The sequence below is a fragment of the Oryctolagus cuniculus genome, chromosome X, assembly GCF_051225735.1.
Source record: "Oryctolagus cuniculus isolate XC-2025 breed Fujian yellow rabbit chromosome X, ASM5122573v1, whole genome shotgun sequence".
Lineage (NCBI taxonomy): Eukaryota > Metazoa > Chordata > Mammalia > Lagomorpha > Leporidae > Oryctolagus > Oryctolagus cuniculus.
In genome coordinates, this window is record NC_142888.1 from 101,759,642 (window position 1) to 101,778,173 (window position 18,532).

At 43.4% G+C, this 18,532-nt stretch overlaps 1 protein-coding gene across 6 annotated transcripts in view; it reads right to left on the bottom strand.

The window, feature by feature from the left end:
- Nucleotides 1-18,532, bottom strand: part of TENM1 (teneurin transmembrane protein 1) — an 870,866-nt gene that overhangs the window by 11,679 nt on the left and 840,655 nt on the right. For all 6 annotated transcript variants that reach the window (XM_051827790.3, XM_051827788.3, XM_051827787.3 and 3 more), the window contains 2 exons: nt 18,232-18,467; nt 6,325-6,621 (listed from right to left, as the gene is read on the bottom strand). In XM_051827790.3, coding sequence (XP_051683750.1) covers nt 6,325-6,621; nt 18,232-18,467 — 533 coding nt within the window. The remainder of the gene's footprint in view (nt 1-6,324; nt 6,622-18,231; nt 18,468-18,532) is intronic.

Below are 18,532 nucleotides of genomic sequence, written 5' to 3' on the forward strand. Positions count from 1 at the left end.
CATGTTTAAAAATATTTTTTTCATTTCATTTATTTGAAAAGCATAAAGACACAGAGAAAGAGAAAAGTTGCAGGTGCTGGTTCACTCACCAAATGCCTGCTGGGTCAAGCTGAAGCCAGGAGCCCAGAATTCAATCCAGGTCTCCCAGGTGGGTGGTAGAGATCCAAGAACTTGGGGCCAGCACTGTGGCATAGCAGGTAAAGCTGCCACCTGCAGTGCCAGTATCTTGCATGGGCGCCTGTTCCAGTCCTGGCTGTTCCACTTCCCATTCAGCTCTCTGCTGTGGCCTGGGAAAGCAGTAGAAGATGGCCCAAGCCCTTGGGCCCCTGAACCCATGTGGGAGACCTGGAAGAAGCTCGTGACTCCTGGCTTCGGATAGGCACAGCTCTGGCTGTTGCAGCCAATTGGGGAGTGAACCAGCGGATGGAAGACCTTGCTCTCTGCTTCTCCTCCTCTCTGTGTAACTTTGACTTTCAAGTAAAATAAATCTTTAAAAAAAAGAGAGAGAGATCCAAGAACTTAAACCATCACCTGTTGCCTCTCAGGGTGCACACCAGAAGGAAGCTGGAATTGGTAGTGGAGCTGGGAGTTGAACCCAGCCTTCTGGTATGGGATGCAGGCACCAAAAGCAGCATCTTAGCCACTAGGCCAAATGCTTGCCCCTAACTCTCATCTTTTAGAGAGTCTAAAGGAGCTTTAATGCTCTCCTCTTGAGAATTACCTTATCAAGCAAAAGGATTTAACTGAGCTTTATATTCTAAACATTATGTTATGAAAACGGGGATTTTTTTCATTTTCTAAATATAAATAACTTACATATTTATGAATGTGAATTGCATAAACATATGTAATATGCAGTTAAGTCTTCTAAATATGAAATTCTGATACTGGATGTGCTTTTGGAAACTGCATATCTTCCCTACCCTTCTGAGAATTACTGAGTTTGAACTGCGTGTCAAAGTCAGTGGTTACTTGCTTGCTCTTTCTTTCTTTCTCTCCTCCAGCACTGTGGCTGAGGATTCAGAGGTGGGTGTGAATTCCTGTCAACTCCTCACCTGTGGCCACCTCCAGCTTGCCACTGTTGTGACCTCTGAAAACCTTCCTGAAATACAGGGGCCTTGGAAATCCTGCCTGAGCCTGGGGAACATGAAGTGAGAACTCTTTCCCTTGACCAAAGAGGAACTCAATAGAACCAGCAGGGAATTTTCCTATGTAAGGTAGAAGGGGACAGCAGGGTAGAAGATGACTTTTCATTATCTCTATGCTGAAAGTCAGATTTCTTAGCTCCTTTCCACTCTTCTGTCACTTCTCCACCAATAAGTAACATCTGTCATGTGGGCCAAGGACAATCACCATATGGTCTCCATGCATTATCTAGTATCAGCCTGCCTGGGCCATGCCTTTTCCAGTCACTATGCCAGCCTTGCCAAACATTTACAGCATATCGTTATTGTATTCTCTCCCTCCAGCCTGCAATAAACCACTGCTTGAACCCTGCTCCTAGGTGGGGCTGATGCTCAGCTGTCTTGATCTGTTTTAAAGCTTCTTGCCAATAGCAAAGATGTGACTGATGTGAACAGAAGTTTCATGAACGTAAATATTGTGTTGCTAGAATACAATTTAGCTATCATGAGGCTGCTTTTCACTTTGTTTTTGAACCAACTGATAATACCTACCCAGTCAAACAGGGGCCAGCTCCGTGGCGCAGGTTAATCCTCCGCCTGTGGCGCTGGTATCCCATATGGGCGCTGGTTCTAGTCCCAGCTGCCCCTCTTCCAATCCAGCTCTCTGCTATGGCCTGGGAAAGCAGTGGAGGATGGCCCAAGTGCTTGGGCTCCTGCAACTGCATGGGAGACCGGGAAGAAGTATCTGGCTCCTGGCTTCGGATCAGCGCGGCTCCGGCCATTGCAACCATCTGGGGGTGAACCGATGGAAGCAAGACCTTTCTGTCTCTCCCCTCTCACTGTCTGTAACTCTACCTCTCAAATACATAAATCTTAAAAAAAACCACACACACAAAATGCTTATGAGTGTGTCTAATGTCCACAGTGCTGCTACAGGATAAAATTCTATTTACTATTAGTCCAAATAACAGAGTTACAGGACTTTTATCATTCTGATTGACTGTGTTTCAAAGGAAAAATAAAGTCATGCTGTATACCCAATTTGAAGAAGCGAAGAGAGTAATTTGACTAAAGCATTTGAATGACCACTAGATGGCAGTATGTAGCCACCTGGAAGCTCAAGCCAAAAATTGCATTCTGTCCCTCTAAGTAGCATTTGAAAACTTTAGCCCCAAAGAGGCAATTTTGTTCAAATGCATTAAGACTAAAACATCTTATTAAATGATTATAAAATACATTTAAATTAATTTTGAAAATTAAGTTGACAAGAATGATTTTAGGACACTGAAAGACTTAGATTTCCTGTAATACAAAATTGTAGCCCCACAAGTCTTCAAAAAATAACTCAGAGAAGTCTCATAAATTAAGACAGAGAATTAATGACCACGTAGAGGAAAGTTAGGAAACAATAATTGATTTTTTTAACAGTGAAGAAATCATTTAAGCAACCACAGCTATAACCAAAATAATTGTGGTTTTTTTCTTCCCCCTAACGGATAAAAACCATTGTGCAAGAAGATATAACTTTCACTTACTCTAGAGAAAGTCAAATTAGTTTCACAAAACTTCTGCATGTTAAGTTGAAAAAATCTGCTGCCTTAAAACCTTTATTTCTGAAGGACAGAAAGAAACAGAGAGCGTCCATCCTCTGGTTCACTTTGCAAATGCCTTCAATAGCCAGGGCTAGGCCAGGCTAAAGCTAGGAATCCAAAACTCAGTGCAAGCAGGGGCCCAAGCGCTTGAGGCATCACCTGTAGGCTGCAGAGTAGTAGGAAGCTGGAATTGGAAGCATAGCCCAGACTGGAGCCCAGGCACTACGATGTGGGATGCAGGCATCCCATGTGGCATCGTAACTGCTGTGCCTGCCAAATGCCTGTCCCTGCTACTAGTTAATGTATGACAGTATAGGAAGGGCAAGAAAACTGACAGAAGTAATACCAGATTATTCTGGGGATATAAAGAGAGATGCATTTTAAAGTTTGTGAATTCCTACTTTATAGCACAAGACCCATCACCTTTGTCCCTGCTCTGTCACAGTGAAAGGGTGTGTCGTCAAAGGAAACACAACCTAAATAAGTCACTTGAAACAGTTACACCCATAAATCACATTTTGGCAACTTCAATCTTCTCTCTTATTCCCTCAGAATCACCATTTCCAAGACGTTTAAATTTCCTTCCTTGCCTCTTCTCTCCTCCTCTCCTTGTTGCCTGCCAGCCTTTTGTCCTTTCCTGTTTTGGCCTGCCTTCGAGTGGCAATAAGTGCTAGCTGGCATTTAAAATCTCTAATTGGGTATTCTATATCATTTCATCTAATCATACTTATTCAGTGAATTAGTTATTATCACTGGTAATAATGTTAATAAAATCAATTTCACGATAAATGATTTTTGAAAGTAAAGAACCATTCCATAATGTATTTTGTAGGTTTGGAGTTTTGCATATTAGAACTGCTTAAATTAAGACTATCCTTTTTTTATTAGACAGGTAGAGTTACAGAGAGAGAGAGAGAGAGAGAGAGAGAGAGAGAAAGGTCTTCCTTCCATTGGTTCACTCCTCAAATGGCCTCTATGGCCAGCGCTGCGCCGATCCGAAGCCAGGAGCCAGGTGCTTCCTCCCGGTCTCCCACGCGGGTGCAGGGCCCAAGCACTTAGGCAATCCTCCACTGTCCTCCTGGGCCACAGCAGAGAGCTGGACTGGAAGAGGAGCAACTGAGACTAGAACCCAGAGCCCATATGGGATGCTGGCACCGCAGGCGGAGGATTAGCCATGTGAGCCATGGTGCCGGCCCTAAGACTATACTTTTGATTATAGAACAAATTAGACATGAGGATGGGGACAAAAGTCAACTAAAAGCCATACATAATTTCACTTGTCTCACTGGTCAATAAACTAGTCTTTGGAAGTCACTGGGGTTTTTCATGATACTTTACTTTGGGTCTGTAAGATCTCATTTTCTGCCCACTGTAGATGTTGACAGTCTCACAGAGGTTTTTTTAAAAATTATTGCCAACCAAGTTTCTATAGGAAAGAGAATTCATGTCAAGTTTGCTGCACAGGATTATCTGTTCAAGCAGATCTCAAACTAATCAGCTCATTCAGAAAAGAGAAATGATACAGTATCCTCACTGGTGTCAAGAAGAGCTAAATAACTGAAGTTTTTGGGCTCTTGCTGTACAGGTGGCCTAAAAAAAGTCTTAGAGGCCTAGAGCTGATTTTCCATAGACAGCTCATTGGGTCATATTATGGTGCTAATGAGGTTGGAGTTATATGTTCAAACCCATACATACTCCTAAGGAGTGGTGGCTTCCCTAGTCACACGGAGGACCTGTGGAAGGCTCAGGGCAAACCCATCCTTGTTGCTAGAAAACAAACTTGGCCAATGTTCTGTTAATGATCAGGGGCATGCTTTTCTCATATGAAGGTCTTCAAAATATGCCTTAAACACTTTCTGGAGCCGGCACTGAGGCGTAGCTGGTAAAACCACTGCCTGCAGCACCAATATTCCATATGGGCGCCGGTTTGAGTCCGGGCTGCTCTACTTCTGATCCAGCTCCCTGTTAATGCGCCTGGGGAAGCAGCAGAGGATGGTTCAAGTGCTTAGGCCCCTGCACCCATGGTGGAAACTCAGAAGAGGCTCCTGGCTTCAGCCTGGCCCAGCTCTGGCCATTGCAGCCATTTGGGGAGTGAACCAGCGGATGGAAAATCTCTCCCCCCACCCCGTAACTCTGCCTTTCAAATATTTTTTTAAAAGAAACACTTTGCCTATGCATAAACATCAAGCAATATTTGGATTCAGTTAATGTCATGACAAGTTTGGCACTTTGTCGACATTAGTCATAGGATTTTGCCAATCATTCTAGTTACTGAAATCTCAAAGAGGAAAAACCCAATCTACTAGAGGCAGATTGTCCCAGTAGAGAGGATATATTTTGTAACGAGTAGAACAGCTCCGCATGATTTGGCACAAATAGTGAAATTTCGCCAAGTGAGCTGTGAGCTCTATGACTTTTCCAAGAATGTCTCTGGGTTACCTTGTACTGATTACCCTGGACTCCTCAAGGGAAAGCATTTTTCAGTTTTCACAGAAATTAATTCAAGGCTGCTGAATGCAGTTAAATGTGTAGATTTGGGAAACGAGGCATTATCTTAGGCAATCGCACTGAGATGGCAGATGGACATCAATTACTCAGATTGTCCTCTGGTACTGATCAGGTCAGAACCCATTTTGCTGTGTAGGGGCTGATGTTTGACAAATGGGTCCTGCTGTGGAACGAAAGTCCTCTCTTGCCTGCTCTGAGAAGGCGGAGGCCCAAAGCTCCCATTATAGATTCGAACGCACACAAAAGACTATTCCCAATGAGATCCCACTGCCACCATTCCCTCAGGCTGATTATTTTTGAAAAATAGTTCTTAAATGTATATGACTCCAATTTCACTGACTATCCGAACAATTAGAATTCCATATCCTCGGTATAAGAGGTCCTTCCCCAGAGCTGACATACAATAACACACAGCTTTAGAATTTCCCAGCTATTTTCCCTCAGTCTGCGTTTTCATAATAATAAAGATACCTTTTCAAGAGCATGAACAGCTAAGCACAAATGAGGAGAAAGCTAAGCCATTATCTTGACTTCAGTTTGAAAGAGTACTTGGCAGAGTGTGGGATTAGGGGAAGTTTGCAACTGAATGAAAAACAGCTTATTCTCAGAGGCTCCACTTTTGGGGGGCGGGGTAGGGGAGGCTGTTACTTCTACAGAACAGAGCATCCAGACCAGACTTTTCTCATTCGGACCTTGTTCGATAGTCTCGTCAATATTCTCTCTCAGAAACTTGTAACTAATCGCCCTCCTTCCCCCCACTGCCCAGTACTTTTTTTTTTTTTTTTTGACAGAGTGGACAGAGAGAGAGAGAGAAAAAGGTCTTCCTTTGCCGTTGGTTCACCCCCCAATGGCCTCTGCGGCTGGCGCACCGTGCTGATCCGAAGCCAGGAGCCAGATGCTTCCCCTGGTCTCCCATGAGGGTACAGGGCCCAAGCACCTGGGCCATCCTCCACTGCACTCCCTGGCCACAGCAGAGAGCTGACCTGGAAGAGGGGCAACCGGGACAGAATCCGGCGCCCCGACCGGGACTAGAACCCGGGGTGCTGGCGCCGCAAGGCAGAGGATTAGCCTATTGAGCTGCAGTGCCGGCCAGTACTTACCTTTTCCAAGTAGGTGTAGCTCCAGATTTTCCCATCAGCCCAAGTTCTTGAGATGATTTTTCCACTCTGATCATATTCCATTTTTTCATTCCATGTCCCTCTTTGAATAAATGTCACCAATCCCGAGGGTGAATACGTGATATTCACTTCATTATATCTGCTTACTGGAGACCATAGAACAGGTCGCCCAGTCTGGTCATAAAGAATGCGAAGGGTGAATTTTCGATGGTCATCATAGATCTTTCCTGTGCGGGTGATATGATCAAAATCTATGGAGAGCAGGTTTCTGTTATGGGCCTACAAAAGAGAGACAGAAAATACATTTTCAGCTCTGCCTGGTTTCCCCTCATCTAGTGCACCCTCAGTTCTGAGGATGCTCCTGATTGTCCCAGCGATGGGGTCTCTCTCACCTCGGAGTCCTGTGGTTGCATGTTCCTTGGGTGTCACTTGTTCTTTATTCACCCATCAGAGTGGGCACTCCTGGAAGGTCATGGCTATGTCTTCATTCCTGGGAGAGTACCTGTCATCGTCTATCTAGACCTTCAGTGTAGAGGTTGTTGATTATCTTTTGCTCAGCTCAAGCCTCAATTGCATGGCCACAGTTTTTCTTGGTTCTGTGACTTGACTTTATGTGAGTCAGATGCCTATGAGGGAGTGGGGCTTACTTCTCCTTTTTTTTTTACCAGTCAAGTAGCTAGAACATAGGATGGTTTGGCTTAGTTCTAGTTCTAGACTTCTGCATACCAGCATTCCATCTAGGTACCTTGAAACCTTGTAGCTGACACACAGTGAGCCTGATCCAGGGAACCTTGAACAGGATTCCATGAAAGAACTCACAGGTACCTGGCTTTGATTAAATTCTTCTTGGTCCACACAAGATAGCCAAATAATTTTAAATATTTAGTAAAAAAAATTTAAAAATCATCAAAACAATTTTTACCAGATTTTCAAAATAAATGGACTGTTGATCTGATTTTTTTCCACTTTTGAGTTAGTCAGACCCACCAGTAATGTCTGCCATGGCTACCTAATTAGAAAAGACACTACAGAAATGGTTCTTTTGTGTCAGAATGAAAGTTGCTGTTCCTGATTCTGATGGTTAAGGGGGTCAGTCCCTGCTGGCCAGGGTGCTGCAGGAGGCTTTGGGGAAGAGGAGGGTTTTGGAGCAGGGGTAGCAGGATCAGAGAAGGGCTTTGCAAATTGCATTTTATTTAATTTAGGTCAGCTCAGTTTAGCTAAGTTTTAGGTTTTTTTTTTTTTTAAACTTTTATTTAATGCATATAAATTTCCAAAGTACGACTTATGGATTACAATGGCTTCCCCCCCATACCGTCCCTCCCACCCACAACCCTCCCCTTTCCCACTCCCTCTCCCCTTCCATTCACATCAAGATTCATTTTCGATTATCTTAATATACAGAAGATCAGCTTAGTATACATTAAGTATGGATTTCAACAGTTTGCTCCCACACAGAAACATAAAGTGAAAAATAATAGATGATTTTTTTAAATGATGATGAAATCAGAGCAGACCTATTGTCATGTTTAATCCCAGTGAGAGTCAAGTTGGGAATTGAGTTTTTATTATAACTCTTTATTTTGAAGTAGCCTGACTCACAAGAAGTTGCAAAAAATGGTAGAGGTCCCCTGTAACCTTCACCCAGATTTCAGGGGGCAGACTTCTGATTTGGGTGGAGGGGGTCCAAGCAGATTGGGCAGGAACCAAGGCAAGAATGAAAAAGCAGAGACTTTGAGAGGTGTAAATAGCAGTAACCAGAGCGAGGAGACGTTTAGCTAGTTACTTGTCTATGCACCACTCATCTCTTCTATCTGGTTTCTTAGTTTTCTCATCTGTGAAATGTGAGCGATATTACTACTTTGTACCACAGACCTTCGTGGAAGAATTAAATTAAATGACACATGCAGGTACTCAGTAAACTGTGAAACAGCATTAGTTATTATTTCTACAATACAGGGAACACTTTACCCATTTTATTTAAACTTGTGACTAGGCCCATATGTCAGATTCCAAGGTGATTGTAGCATAGTGTACTAGATTTTTATCTGGAAGAATTGTCAGCATGATCCCAAGCAGGAGGTTAAATATCTGGTTTAGTGAGGGAGGGGAAAAAAGCCAATGTGACGGTTTGGCTACATTGTTCACAGTTGGACTAAATCTATCTACTATCTATTTAATCAAAATAGCTCTTTACTGGCTATATTTCATCAAAATAGCTGTTTAATAGCTAGATGTAATCAAAACTTTCAGATGTTGTGGTCAAAAATTCCTTTACGTATTTGACAGTGGCAGACTGCATCTCCAGAAAGTTGCACATAAGCACACACGTGAACATTTTTGGTAAATCTGGGGGTTGGGGGGGTGGGAGGGTGGAAGTTCTGAACTTCAAGGGATCTCCAGGGTCCAAGTGCAAACATCTCTGTTCAGAAAGTTTTTAATCTTTACTGGCTTGGAGGACTTCAAAATTCAGCCCTGTCATATCAGACCCTTCTTTTGCTCAGTGATATTGTGTACTTTGTGGGGTTTTTTTAATGTTTATTTTTCATCTGCTTGAAAGGCAGAGTGACAGGAGGGAGGGAGGGGGAGAGAGAGGGATAGAAAATCTTCCATCTGCTGGTTCATTCCCCAAATGGCCACAACAGCCTGGCTGGGGCTACACTAATGCCTGAAATTCAGAACTCAGTCTAGGGTTCCCAGGTGGGTGGCAGGGACCCAAGTGCTTGAACTTGTACCTGCCTCCCAGGATGCATATTAGGAGAAAGCTGGAATTGGAAGCAGAAGTACAAGCATTCAGACTGGCACACTGACATAGGATGTGTGCCCTGCAAGCAACAGCTTAACCTACTGAGCATAAGGCCCACCCTCATTTTGCTTACTAAAATAACCTCCTCCACCTCCCGCTCCCCAATTATAAAAGTGATAGATTTTTTATTGCATAAAAATTGGAAAATACAGAAGTGTACAAAGAAAATAATTACTTGTAATCTCACCTGCCAATGAGAACTACTGTGAACACTTTGCTGAGTTTTGTTCCAAATATTTTTTGTATAATCTCTGTTCAGACATTTAAAGTAGGATTGTACTTAAACTTCTATGTCTCGTTTTTCCAGCTGTTTTATCTTCAGCAGTCCTCATGTTATTAAATATTCTTAAACTATTGCTTTTAATGGCAGTATATATCTTACCACGTAATAAATATTATCCATTCTTCTATTGTTGGCAATTAGAATTTTTCCCATTTTTCTTTCATGTCTTTTTTTGTACCTTTTTGTAAATAAATATTTGCTTAATATGGAATCCTCTGAGTGAAATTACTGGGTCAAATGAGAAGAGCCTATGAAGAGACTCTGGATGCAACTTTTTTTTTAGCAGTACCTTTTTATGGGGTACAGTGCGGTATTTCAACACATAAACATAGCATAAACCGATCAAACCAGGCAAGGAACGTGAGAGAGTATAGTGCAGAGGCTACACAAATTCACACACCCATTAACTAGTAGTGGGAGAGCCCGCCTCATTCCAGTGTTAGTAGAATTGAAAATTATCCTTGTTAGCAACCTTTTCCCAATATCAAGGTAGGAAAATGCTGTGTCACTGCAGCTGAAATGTGCATTTCTTAGATTACCGGTGAGGTTGAACCCTTTCTGCTATCTATTTGCCACGTCTGTGTCTCCTGTGAATTGTCTGCTCATGACATTGGCCTGTCTTTCTACTGGGGTGTGGCACTTCGCTTTTTACACTCCTTTGGATTTCGGTTTCTTCACCAGTCAGCTGAAGCTAATGAGATTTGCCTTTAATTTTGAATTTCTGCCAAAAAAGGACCTATCAAATATTCCATGCTATGAATTCTATCCAGAAAACTTGTGATTACATACTCCAATTATTTGGGGAGACGTGCTGTGAGTCTCAGGGGTAGGTTTAATTCAAGGAATAGAGCCACAGATTGCGAATCATGACTGTTCAAACCATCTGTAGCCAACGTGTGCAGCGTTGAATTGCATAAATATACAGTCACCTGCTGTGATTGCCTAAAAGGTGACAGAGAAGCACATATTTCCTGTCTTTGGATATGCAGGGCTTGGAAGCCTATAGGAGAGCAGGTGTTCTTTCTTCAACTACCCTTCCTGTGGTTTTATAGCCACGGATCTCCAACTGTAATACCATTCCTTTACAATAGCCGTGAAATACCCGTGGACTCCCAGGGACAGTTGTAACCATTACAATTTATGTTAGAATGATAGTTAAAGAGCCAAAGTAGCAAGTGATTTCCAGTTCAACTAAATTTGTGGTTTTATGTGTCTGATAGATTAAGTTTACTACTCAAGAACACATTTCTTAATAAAGTCATTGCTGCTACCCAAAAGGGGATCACTGTTTAAAATCCACTACAAACCAAGCAGAAGAAAACTCTAATGTTTTTTCTCTGCCTGTCGGGACTTCTTCAGCCAGGCATCTCTATTTCTGGATAATGCACCCTGATATTTGAGGCAGGTGAGGTGCTTGTTTCAAAGTCAACTTTGGAAGCTAATGCAAAATTCAGCTCTGAGCTAAAAGAGGATGAGGGAGTAAAAAAAGGCCACAGGTTCCCTTGAGTCTCCTGTGGAAACCATGTGTGAGAAGCCTGGGAAGGAAAATGCTTTCCCAGGTGAGCTCTCCCAACCTGCCGCTTGACTGCCTCCGTGGTGTGAATGAGAAGTAGGTGGAACACCGCTGTCTGCTGGGGTCATGGGCAAGGTTGGGAAAGCTCCATAGATGTGCTTGCTTTCCTAAAAGCAGGGGTCGGCGCTGTAGCGTAGCAGGTAAAGCTGCCGCCTGCAGTGCTGGCATCCCATATGGGCGCCGGTTCCAGTCCCAGCTGCTCCATTTCCCATCCAGCTCTCTGCCGTGGCTTGGGAAAGCAGTAGAAAATGGCCCAAGTGCTTGGGCCCCTGCACCCGCGTGGGAGACCCGGAAGAAGCTCCGGGCTCCTGGCTTCTGATCGGCGCAGTGCGGCCATCTAGAGGGGACTGAGCCAGCAGATGGATGACCTCTCTCTGCCTCTCCTTCTCACTCTGTGCAACTCTTTCACATTAATTCATTAATTAAAAAAAGCCAATAGCGCTCGAACTAAGTGTGAGCCAACAATCCTTATTTCCACTCTTTTTCCAGTCTATACAAATCTGAAACAGGGGGGAAAGAAAAAGGACAGGAATTTGGGAATAGCTTTGCTATTCAAGTTTCACAACTGATAAGCTGGGTTGTTGTGGTAAGACAGCTGGACTTGCTGATTTTTTTTAATAGGGGAAGACACAGCTATGTCGTAGTTTATCTTTTGGTTTCCTTTTTTTTCCCCTACTGTATTAAGGAGCAGTGAGAAGGCCTTGCTGTGTGTCCATAGTTGGGCCAGAGAGGAAAGAGGGAAGAATGTGTCCTGGTGAGCTGGAGACAGTGTTGCAGCATAAATGGGAGTGCCTGTGGAAGGTGGGTAGGGGAGAGGCTCCAAAGGCAAGTGTCTTCTGCCTGCCCTCAGAGCCCTTTCCTGATCTTTCCCAGGGGTTTGTATTTTAATTGTTCAGGACAAGGTCCTCTGAACCCTTCCAATTTGAGGTTCATTCAATTAGTAGGATAACGCTACGTTAGGTTGTTCTAATGGCGATTGCTGACATTTGACTTTGTTTTGGCCTACACAAAGGGCAATTTGCTATGGTTCAGCCTACACACACACACACACACACACAACACATTCATGTGTGGAACTGAGCTACGCTCACAGCAGTTGATTTTCTTTCCTCTTCGAGGAGCAGAGGCTGAATTCTCAAGGACACTGTCGAGCATTTCAGCTCACGGTACAACTGACTTACCTGTTTAATTTTTGCTGAAGAAGTCGGAAGATGAATAAGTGAGAGGGGCCAAATAGCCACCTTGGAGTTTGGAAGGTACACGGCATTTAATTTTCATGAAGTTAAGAGAATGGATAGGAAAGTCACAGCTGATTTTAAAGTAGCACACGCTAGGCTGCTCCCACTAGTTCTAAGGTAATTAGTATGTGATACCTCCACATTGACAATCCAAATCTTGGGTCTGCTTTTATTTCATAGAGTTGCTGACAAACGAACAGGGCATTTATTTAGTATTAGCCCCCTCTCCCTTACATTTTAGCTGGAATTTCCTGTTTCTTTTCTTTTACTCCTACGATAACTCTCTTTACATCAGCAGCTCACAAAACTGTTGCACCAGAAGGGTTCTTAGGAAATGGGCTATTGAGTCAGTTAGGGTTCACATCCTGTAATCACCAGTCACTAGCTGTGTGACCTCTCTGTGCCTGTTTCTTCATCTGTAACATGGGAAGGATAATAACAAACCCTAACCCTAACCCTAACCCTAACCCTAATAACAAACTTACCTGACAAGGTGTTATAATTGTAAATGCATTCATCATGGCGCTACACAGAACAAGGTCTCCCTGTGTGTTAGTTGCTATTACTATGCTTAATGGTAATAGTACAAGTCACAGAGAGTACACAATCCATTTCCCTTATTTTGCAGAAGAAAAAAGTGCAGAACTATGAGTATAGCAGTTTGTCCTCAAAATCTTACTCATTATTCTACTCACCTGAATTGGGCCAAACCATTTATCTTGGACACTTTCCCCCTTAGATGAACTTTAAATACTTTCATGTTGATTATTGTTATGTGCTACCATACAACATATATATTAAAAACTTTTAGAACAAATCATTAATGCTTATATATAGGTGAAACAATGGGTAGAATGACACACTTTCTAATTATCCTGGCCTTGATCTAAGATGAACAAACAGAATAGTTGCTATGATTTGAAGGCCTTCAAGAATTCTTTGACCCAAAATGCCAATACTGCCGAAGTAGCATTGATGCTGTAAGTTCTGTGTTTCGATGTGACTCCTTAGGGATAGCAGTACTGCTCTTTGGGACTGAAATATACACCTACATATATACCTATGTATATTTATCCAAGAGGCAGCCACACACCCAGAGAGAGAGAGACAGCGAGAGAGCTAGAGCACTCTTAACCACTGGTTCACTCCTCAAATGCCTACACCAGTCCCAGGCCCAGACTGGGGCCATCACTGCTGCCTCTGAGGGTCTGTGCTGCCAGGATGCTAGAAGCAGGACATGGATGTCTTAAACAGCATCTTAACCACTAGGCCAAACACTTCCTCTGATATATTTGTAAAACGGGTTAATCTGGATTTTCCTAAAATGAGTGCCTCTAATGAACCCAGGGAGAAGGAAGTTAATGAGAACTCCAACTGGGAGCACCCTGGAGCTCAGGGCCCTGTCAACAAAGGCACTTCATGGGGCCGGTGCCGTGTCTCACATGGTTAATCCTCTGCCTGTGGTGCCAGCATCCCATATGGGTGCCAGTTCTAGTCCCGGCCGCTTCTCTTCTGGTCTGGCTCTCTGCTGTGGCCCAGGAAGGCAGTGGAGGATGGCCCAAGTGCTTGGGCCCTGCACCCGCATGGGAGACCAGGAGGAAGCACCTGGCTCCTGGCTTTGGATGGGTGCAGCACCGGACGTGGCGACCATTTGGGGGGTGAACCAACGGAAGGAAGACCTTTCTCTTTCTCTCTCTCTCTCTCTCTCTCTCTCTCTCACCGTCTATAACTCTACCTGTCAAATAAAAATATTTTTAAAAAAAGGTACTTTGTGAGGCTAGAAGGAAATGCTGGAACTCCCTCAGCTGCCCCCCAGTTCCCCATCCTTTGTCAGCCTGAAGCTCTAAGCTTCAAGTAGACTTACTTCTCCTTTAGAGCTCAGCTCACATATGAATGTTCACATGTTGCATTCAAAAACTGACCTACCCTATTCTCACTTATCTTTGAGCAGAGAAAAAAAAAATCAACTGTGAGGGTTTTCGATTAGTCCTTGCTTCATTTTGCTTATAAACACATAATCATGTTACTTGATTTTATGACTTTGGTTTGAAGTGCTAAGCTTCCTCCATTTTTTTTTTCTTTTTAATAAAGAAGACTGCAGTTCCGGGGTTTTGCTGTAACCTTACAACTCAGTCTGTGAAATCTCATAAAGAGCTCTGGGACTCAATGCAGGGATAAGTATCATATGACAACATTATTATCCATGGCCACAGCAAGGTGCAATCTGGATGTAGTTCCTAAACCAGTTTGCTTTTGGTGAATGTCCAATTCTTTTACAATTGCCTCTATTGTTATCTGCACTCTAATTTCTCTACTGTCCAGGGAAATGTATTTATGGGGACAGATTGATGCAGCAGATGAAGAGATACATGGACGGGATGTGAAAGTACTTTGCAAGGAAGATGATTCAAACACAACTCAGGTTGGGGGGAAATGGATTTTTAAAATAAATGAAATTTCAGGATGTTAATGTGATGTATTTCACTTAATGGGGCAGGTGAAGGATGGCCCAGAAGTAACAAATCCCCTGGCTCTTCAGGCTGAGCAGGGTATCCTGTTTCCTAACAGTTTGCCTCCCTCCCCTTGAAGAGGACCCTGACTTTTTGTGGAAAAAAAAAAGTCACTGATCATTAAAGAAAAGCAACTCTTGTTGCTTTGCCTCCAAAGACAGGTCTATTCCTTTCTGATTTTTTTTTCTTTTCAGTTAGAAGATCTGCAGTAGGTGTGATCAGATTTTTGGAACACTTGACATCCATCATTTTACCCAATGGGCCTTTAAATGAACCTGTCACTTTGTGCCTGGACAATTAATGCTTTATAGTCCGCTGCCTGAGCATGTTTGCAAATTACAACCACACTTTTGTGTGGATTTTCAAAGAGGAGCCCTATGTCTCATGGTTCCACAGAGCTTCTGTGTTGGGTGACTTTCTGAAATCCTGTCTCAGCGGCTCTGGCAATCCCACCTGCCCTCATTTCAGAATGGCTGCTGCGGCAGGAGAAATAAATGGTTCATTCCCAGGTCCCGAGGTAGTTGAGGACGTTACACATATGCTCTCAAACGTCACTGCATATGTGGCCCAGAAGGAAGGAAAGTTGTTGTCAGCTTGACCCTTGAAAGCTACCTGAAGTGAAAGGACACGTCTTTGAAATAATAAAGTCAGTGGGGAAAGAGAATTTGCTTTTTCAAAACAGGAACTTGGGGTGTGGTACAGTGGGTTAAAGCTGCTGCTTGGAATGTCCACATCCCATATTGGAATGCCTGGGATTGAGTCCAACCAAGCTTCCTGCTAATGTGCATCCTGGGAGGCAGCAGGTGGTGGCCCAAGCACTTGGGTTCCTGCTACCCACTTAAGAGACCCAGACGGAGTTCTGTGCTCCTGGCTTTGGCCTGGTTCAGCCCTGGTTGTTGCAGGCATTTGAAGAGAAGACCAATGGATAGAAGATTCTTTCTCTCATTCTATCTCTCTCATTCATTCATTCTCTCTCTCTCTCTCTCTCCTCTCTTTCATAAAAATAAAAATCAACATTGAAAGAAAACTGGATTCTGAATAGCCTCTTAGGAGCATATTCATTCCATTAAATTGGGTATACCTAATCTGGGCAAACTGAAACAGTGATATAAAGAAAAATCCCTAAGACTGAGGCGATCAGGCAAGAATTAGTCAGTTAAACAGCCTTCCTCCTCCAGGCTTTCCCTGCCTGGAGGCCAGCCAGTTGTCCTGTACCATCCACACCTGCCAGTACATTAGAGTCGATTATTTGTCTCTTTTTGTCAGCATTAAAACAAGGAGTCAGGCCCTGCCACGGTGGCTTCACTGAGTGGGGCAATGATTTATAGATTAATTATTTTAAGGAACAAGGCAGCACAGCATGATGCAGTGGAAAGAGTGCTGTGCTGGGCAAAGACCTGTGTTTCAGCCTTGGCTCTGTTTCTTTATAGCTGTTTGACTTTGGGCAAATCACTTAACCTCTCTGGGCCTTAGTCTCTGTCTCTGTAAATTGGGAACAAAAATTGATGGTTGTGCTGATCAGATAAAGTCCTGGCAATGAAAACGCTTTGTTTACTCTAAGGCACTAAACATACATAAAGTATGATCATGGTTATTAGATTTCTAAGGACATGCACAGTAACACACCTAGCCAATAAGGAGCTCCATCCTTCAGTCCCAAGACCTCTGGGACTAGCTTTCAAGTCACACAGAGGAGAAGGTCATGAATTTGTTGTCCTTATAAACCACTCCCTAATCCACACTCAACTCTATTACAATATGGGAAATGGGTCTAGTGATAATTAGTATTAAGTAAGCACTTAACTCTTTCATGACCATTAGTTTCTCAACATTAAAAACAAGTTGGGCTATGGGGTGCAAATTAATTTATAGTTTCCCTCCATTATCCATACTTATAAAGAGGACAAGACAGGGTTTTATAGAATATGGAGAATCCCAAGGTCACATAGTATAGGGCGAGTTATCCTAAAGAATGGAAAATCTCAAGGTCACACACCATAAGATTTGGTTCATAATGTTTGATTGAGATTCTAAGCTGCAAGAGGGGCTAAAAATCACTTTTTCAATATAAATTTTCTGTGGTGAATCCATGATGTTGATAACCCATACGTAAATAAATTTCTTTTCCAGTACTACATTTTCATGTCACAAGTGGAAAAAAAAGGCATTTCTTAAGCCAGTTGTAAAACTGAGTATCAAAGCCAGCTCATCTAAGTTCCTTATCCAGGGTTTTACACACAAGACCCCATTCCTCAAAGGACTTGTATGAAAATCCTTACTGCTATCCACATGGAGACCTTTGACTACTTGGACTGGGATCACTTCTCAATTCAGTGGCATATCTGGTAAATATTCTGTTAGAGGCTGGTCAGTTGAATCAAAACGTACAAACTACCTTGTGCACATAGACAACTACAGTGGTTGCTACAAAAACACTGAATTCTGTGTCTATGGGTCACCAGTAGAACTGATTGAACCTGAGCACAGTTGTAGATTATTTTGTCCAGATGCAGTCACGTGACTAGTTTGTGTGTTTCTCCTTGGGACTGGGTGGTCGTTGGCTGTTGCATGCATTGCCAAAGCCTTAAGATAACCAAATTTTTACTGTGAGTGAAGGCCATGCAAGCAGCTCTGGTATCCCAGGTGTAGTATGGGAGCTCTAAGCAGGTCTGGCCTCAATAGTGAGTGAATGCTTCTTGTAGGTTGGCAGTTGCTCTGGGGCTGATACTGAAGTTACTATATTTGGAAAGTTGGTCATGTCATCAGTTAATGTTCAAGGAGGGACGGGTAGTCAAAGTGCTGTGGTGTCTGTCAGCATTGTGTACTGCAGGAAAGCAATTTTGACAGAGATCTCTGGTGAACTGTGGCAAAAGGTGCTTGGGAAGGACCTGAAATCTCCCAAATCTTTACTTCTCGCCAGGCAGCTCCCTCTGAGTCCCCCAGCCCAATCTCACAATTAAGCCTGGACTCTTTTGGCCCTTAATGTTTTCATTGAAATGATATCATTCACTTTTTTTTTTCTTTTCATTTTGCCTTGGGGCAAGTATTGCCTTAAGTCTCATGTCCGTCTGTGTGTACCTGACTGGTCTTTTCCAGTTTCTACCCAAGAGCGGGGATGCCTGGGTCAACCCACTAGGCCCGAGAAGCAACCCCAGGGCATGCTGGGAGGGATACACTAGAGGGCTTCCTGACTAAACATATTTCGCCAGCTAGACTTTCTTGGTGCCTGAAATTGCTACTATTACAGCACTTTAGCTGGCTAATGACAAAGAAAGCTCCTATTAGAATGTTCATTTAAGGATACCGAACCATTATCGGCCATTAGCATCCTCTCTTGAATTAGTATATCATATAAGCTAGTCAGTCACCTAGAAAAGTGGTGGAGAAACAGGACTTCTGATTAGGGAGGCTCTGCAGTTAAAACAACACCACAACGGCAGAAGGCATACACGGTCTAGATGCTACGGAAGGTCAAGCCTTACCCTCAGCCTCCTCTCGAAAGCTGAAACGTTGCCTTTGCTTTGCTCCTTCCTCTGCCGCCATTCGATGAGGTTTGCATTGTGCTCTCCAGGCAGTGAGATGTTGCATTTGCCCAGGGTGGGGTTGACTGCGCCGGCCAGGATGTGGGGTTCTGAGCTGAGGCTGATCTCCATCCCGCTGGCAAAGGTGACTCGGAGGGATCCATCTGGACTCACCCGATAGGTACTTTGAGTATTTTCTGTCGACAAAAGAATGCAGACGGAAGGGGGGGGCAGAGAAGGGGAAGCGGAAACAGGGGAGAGG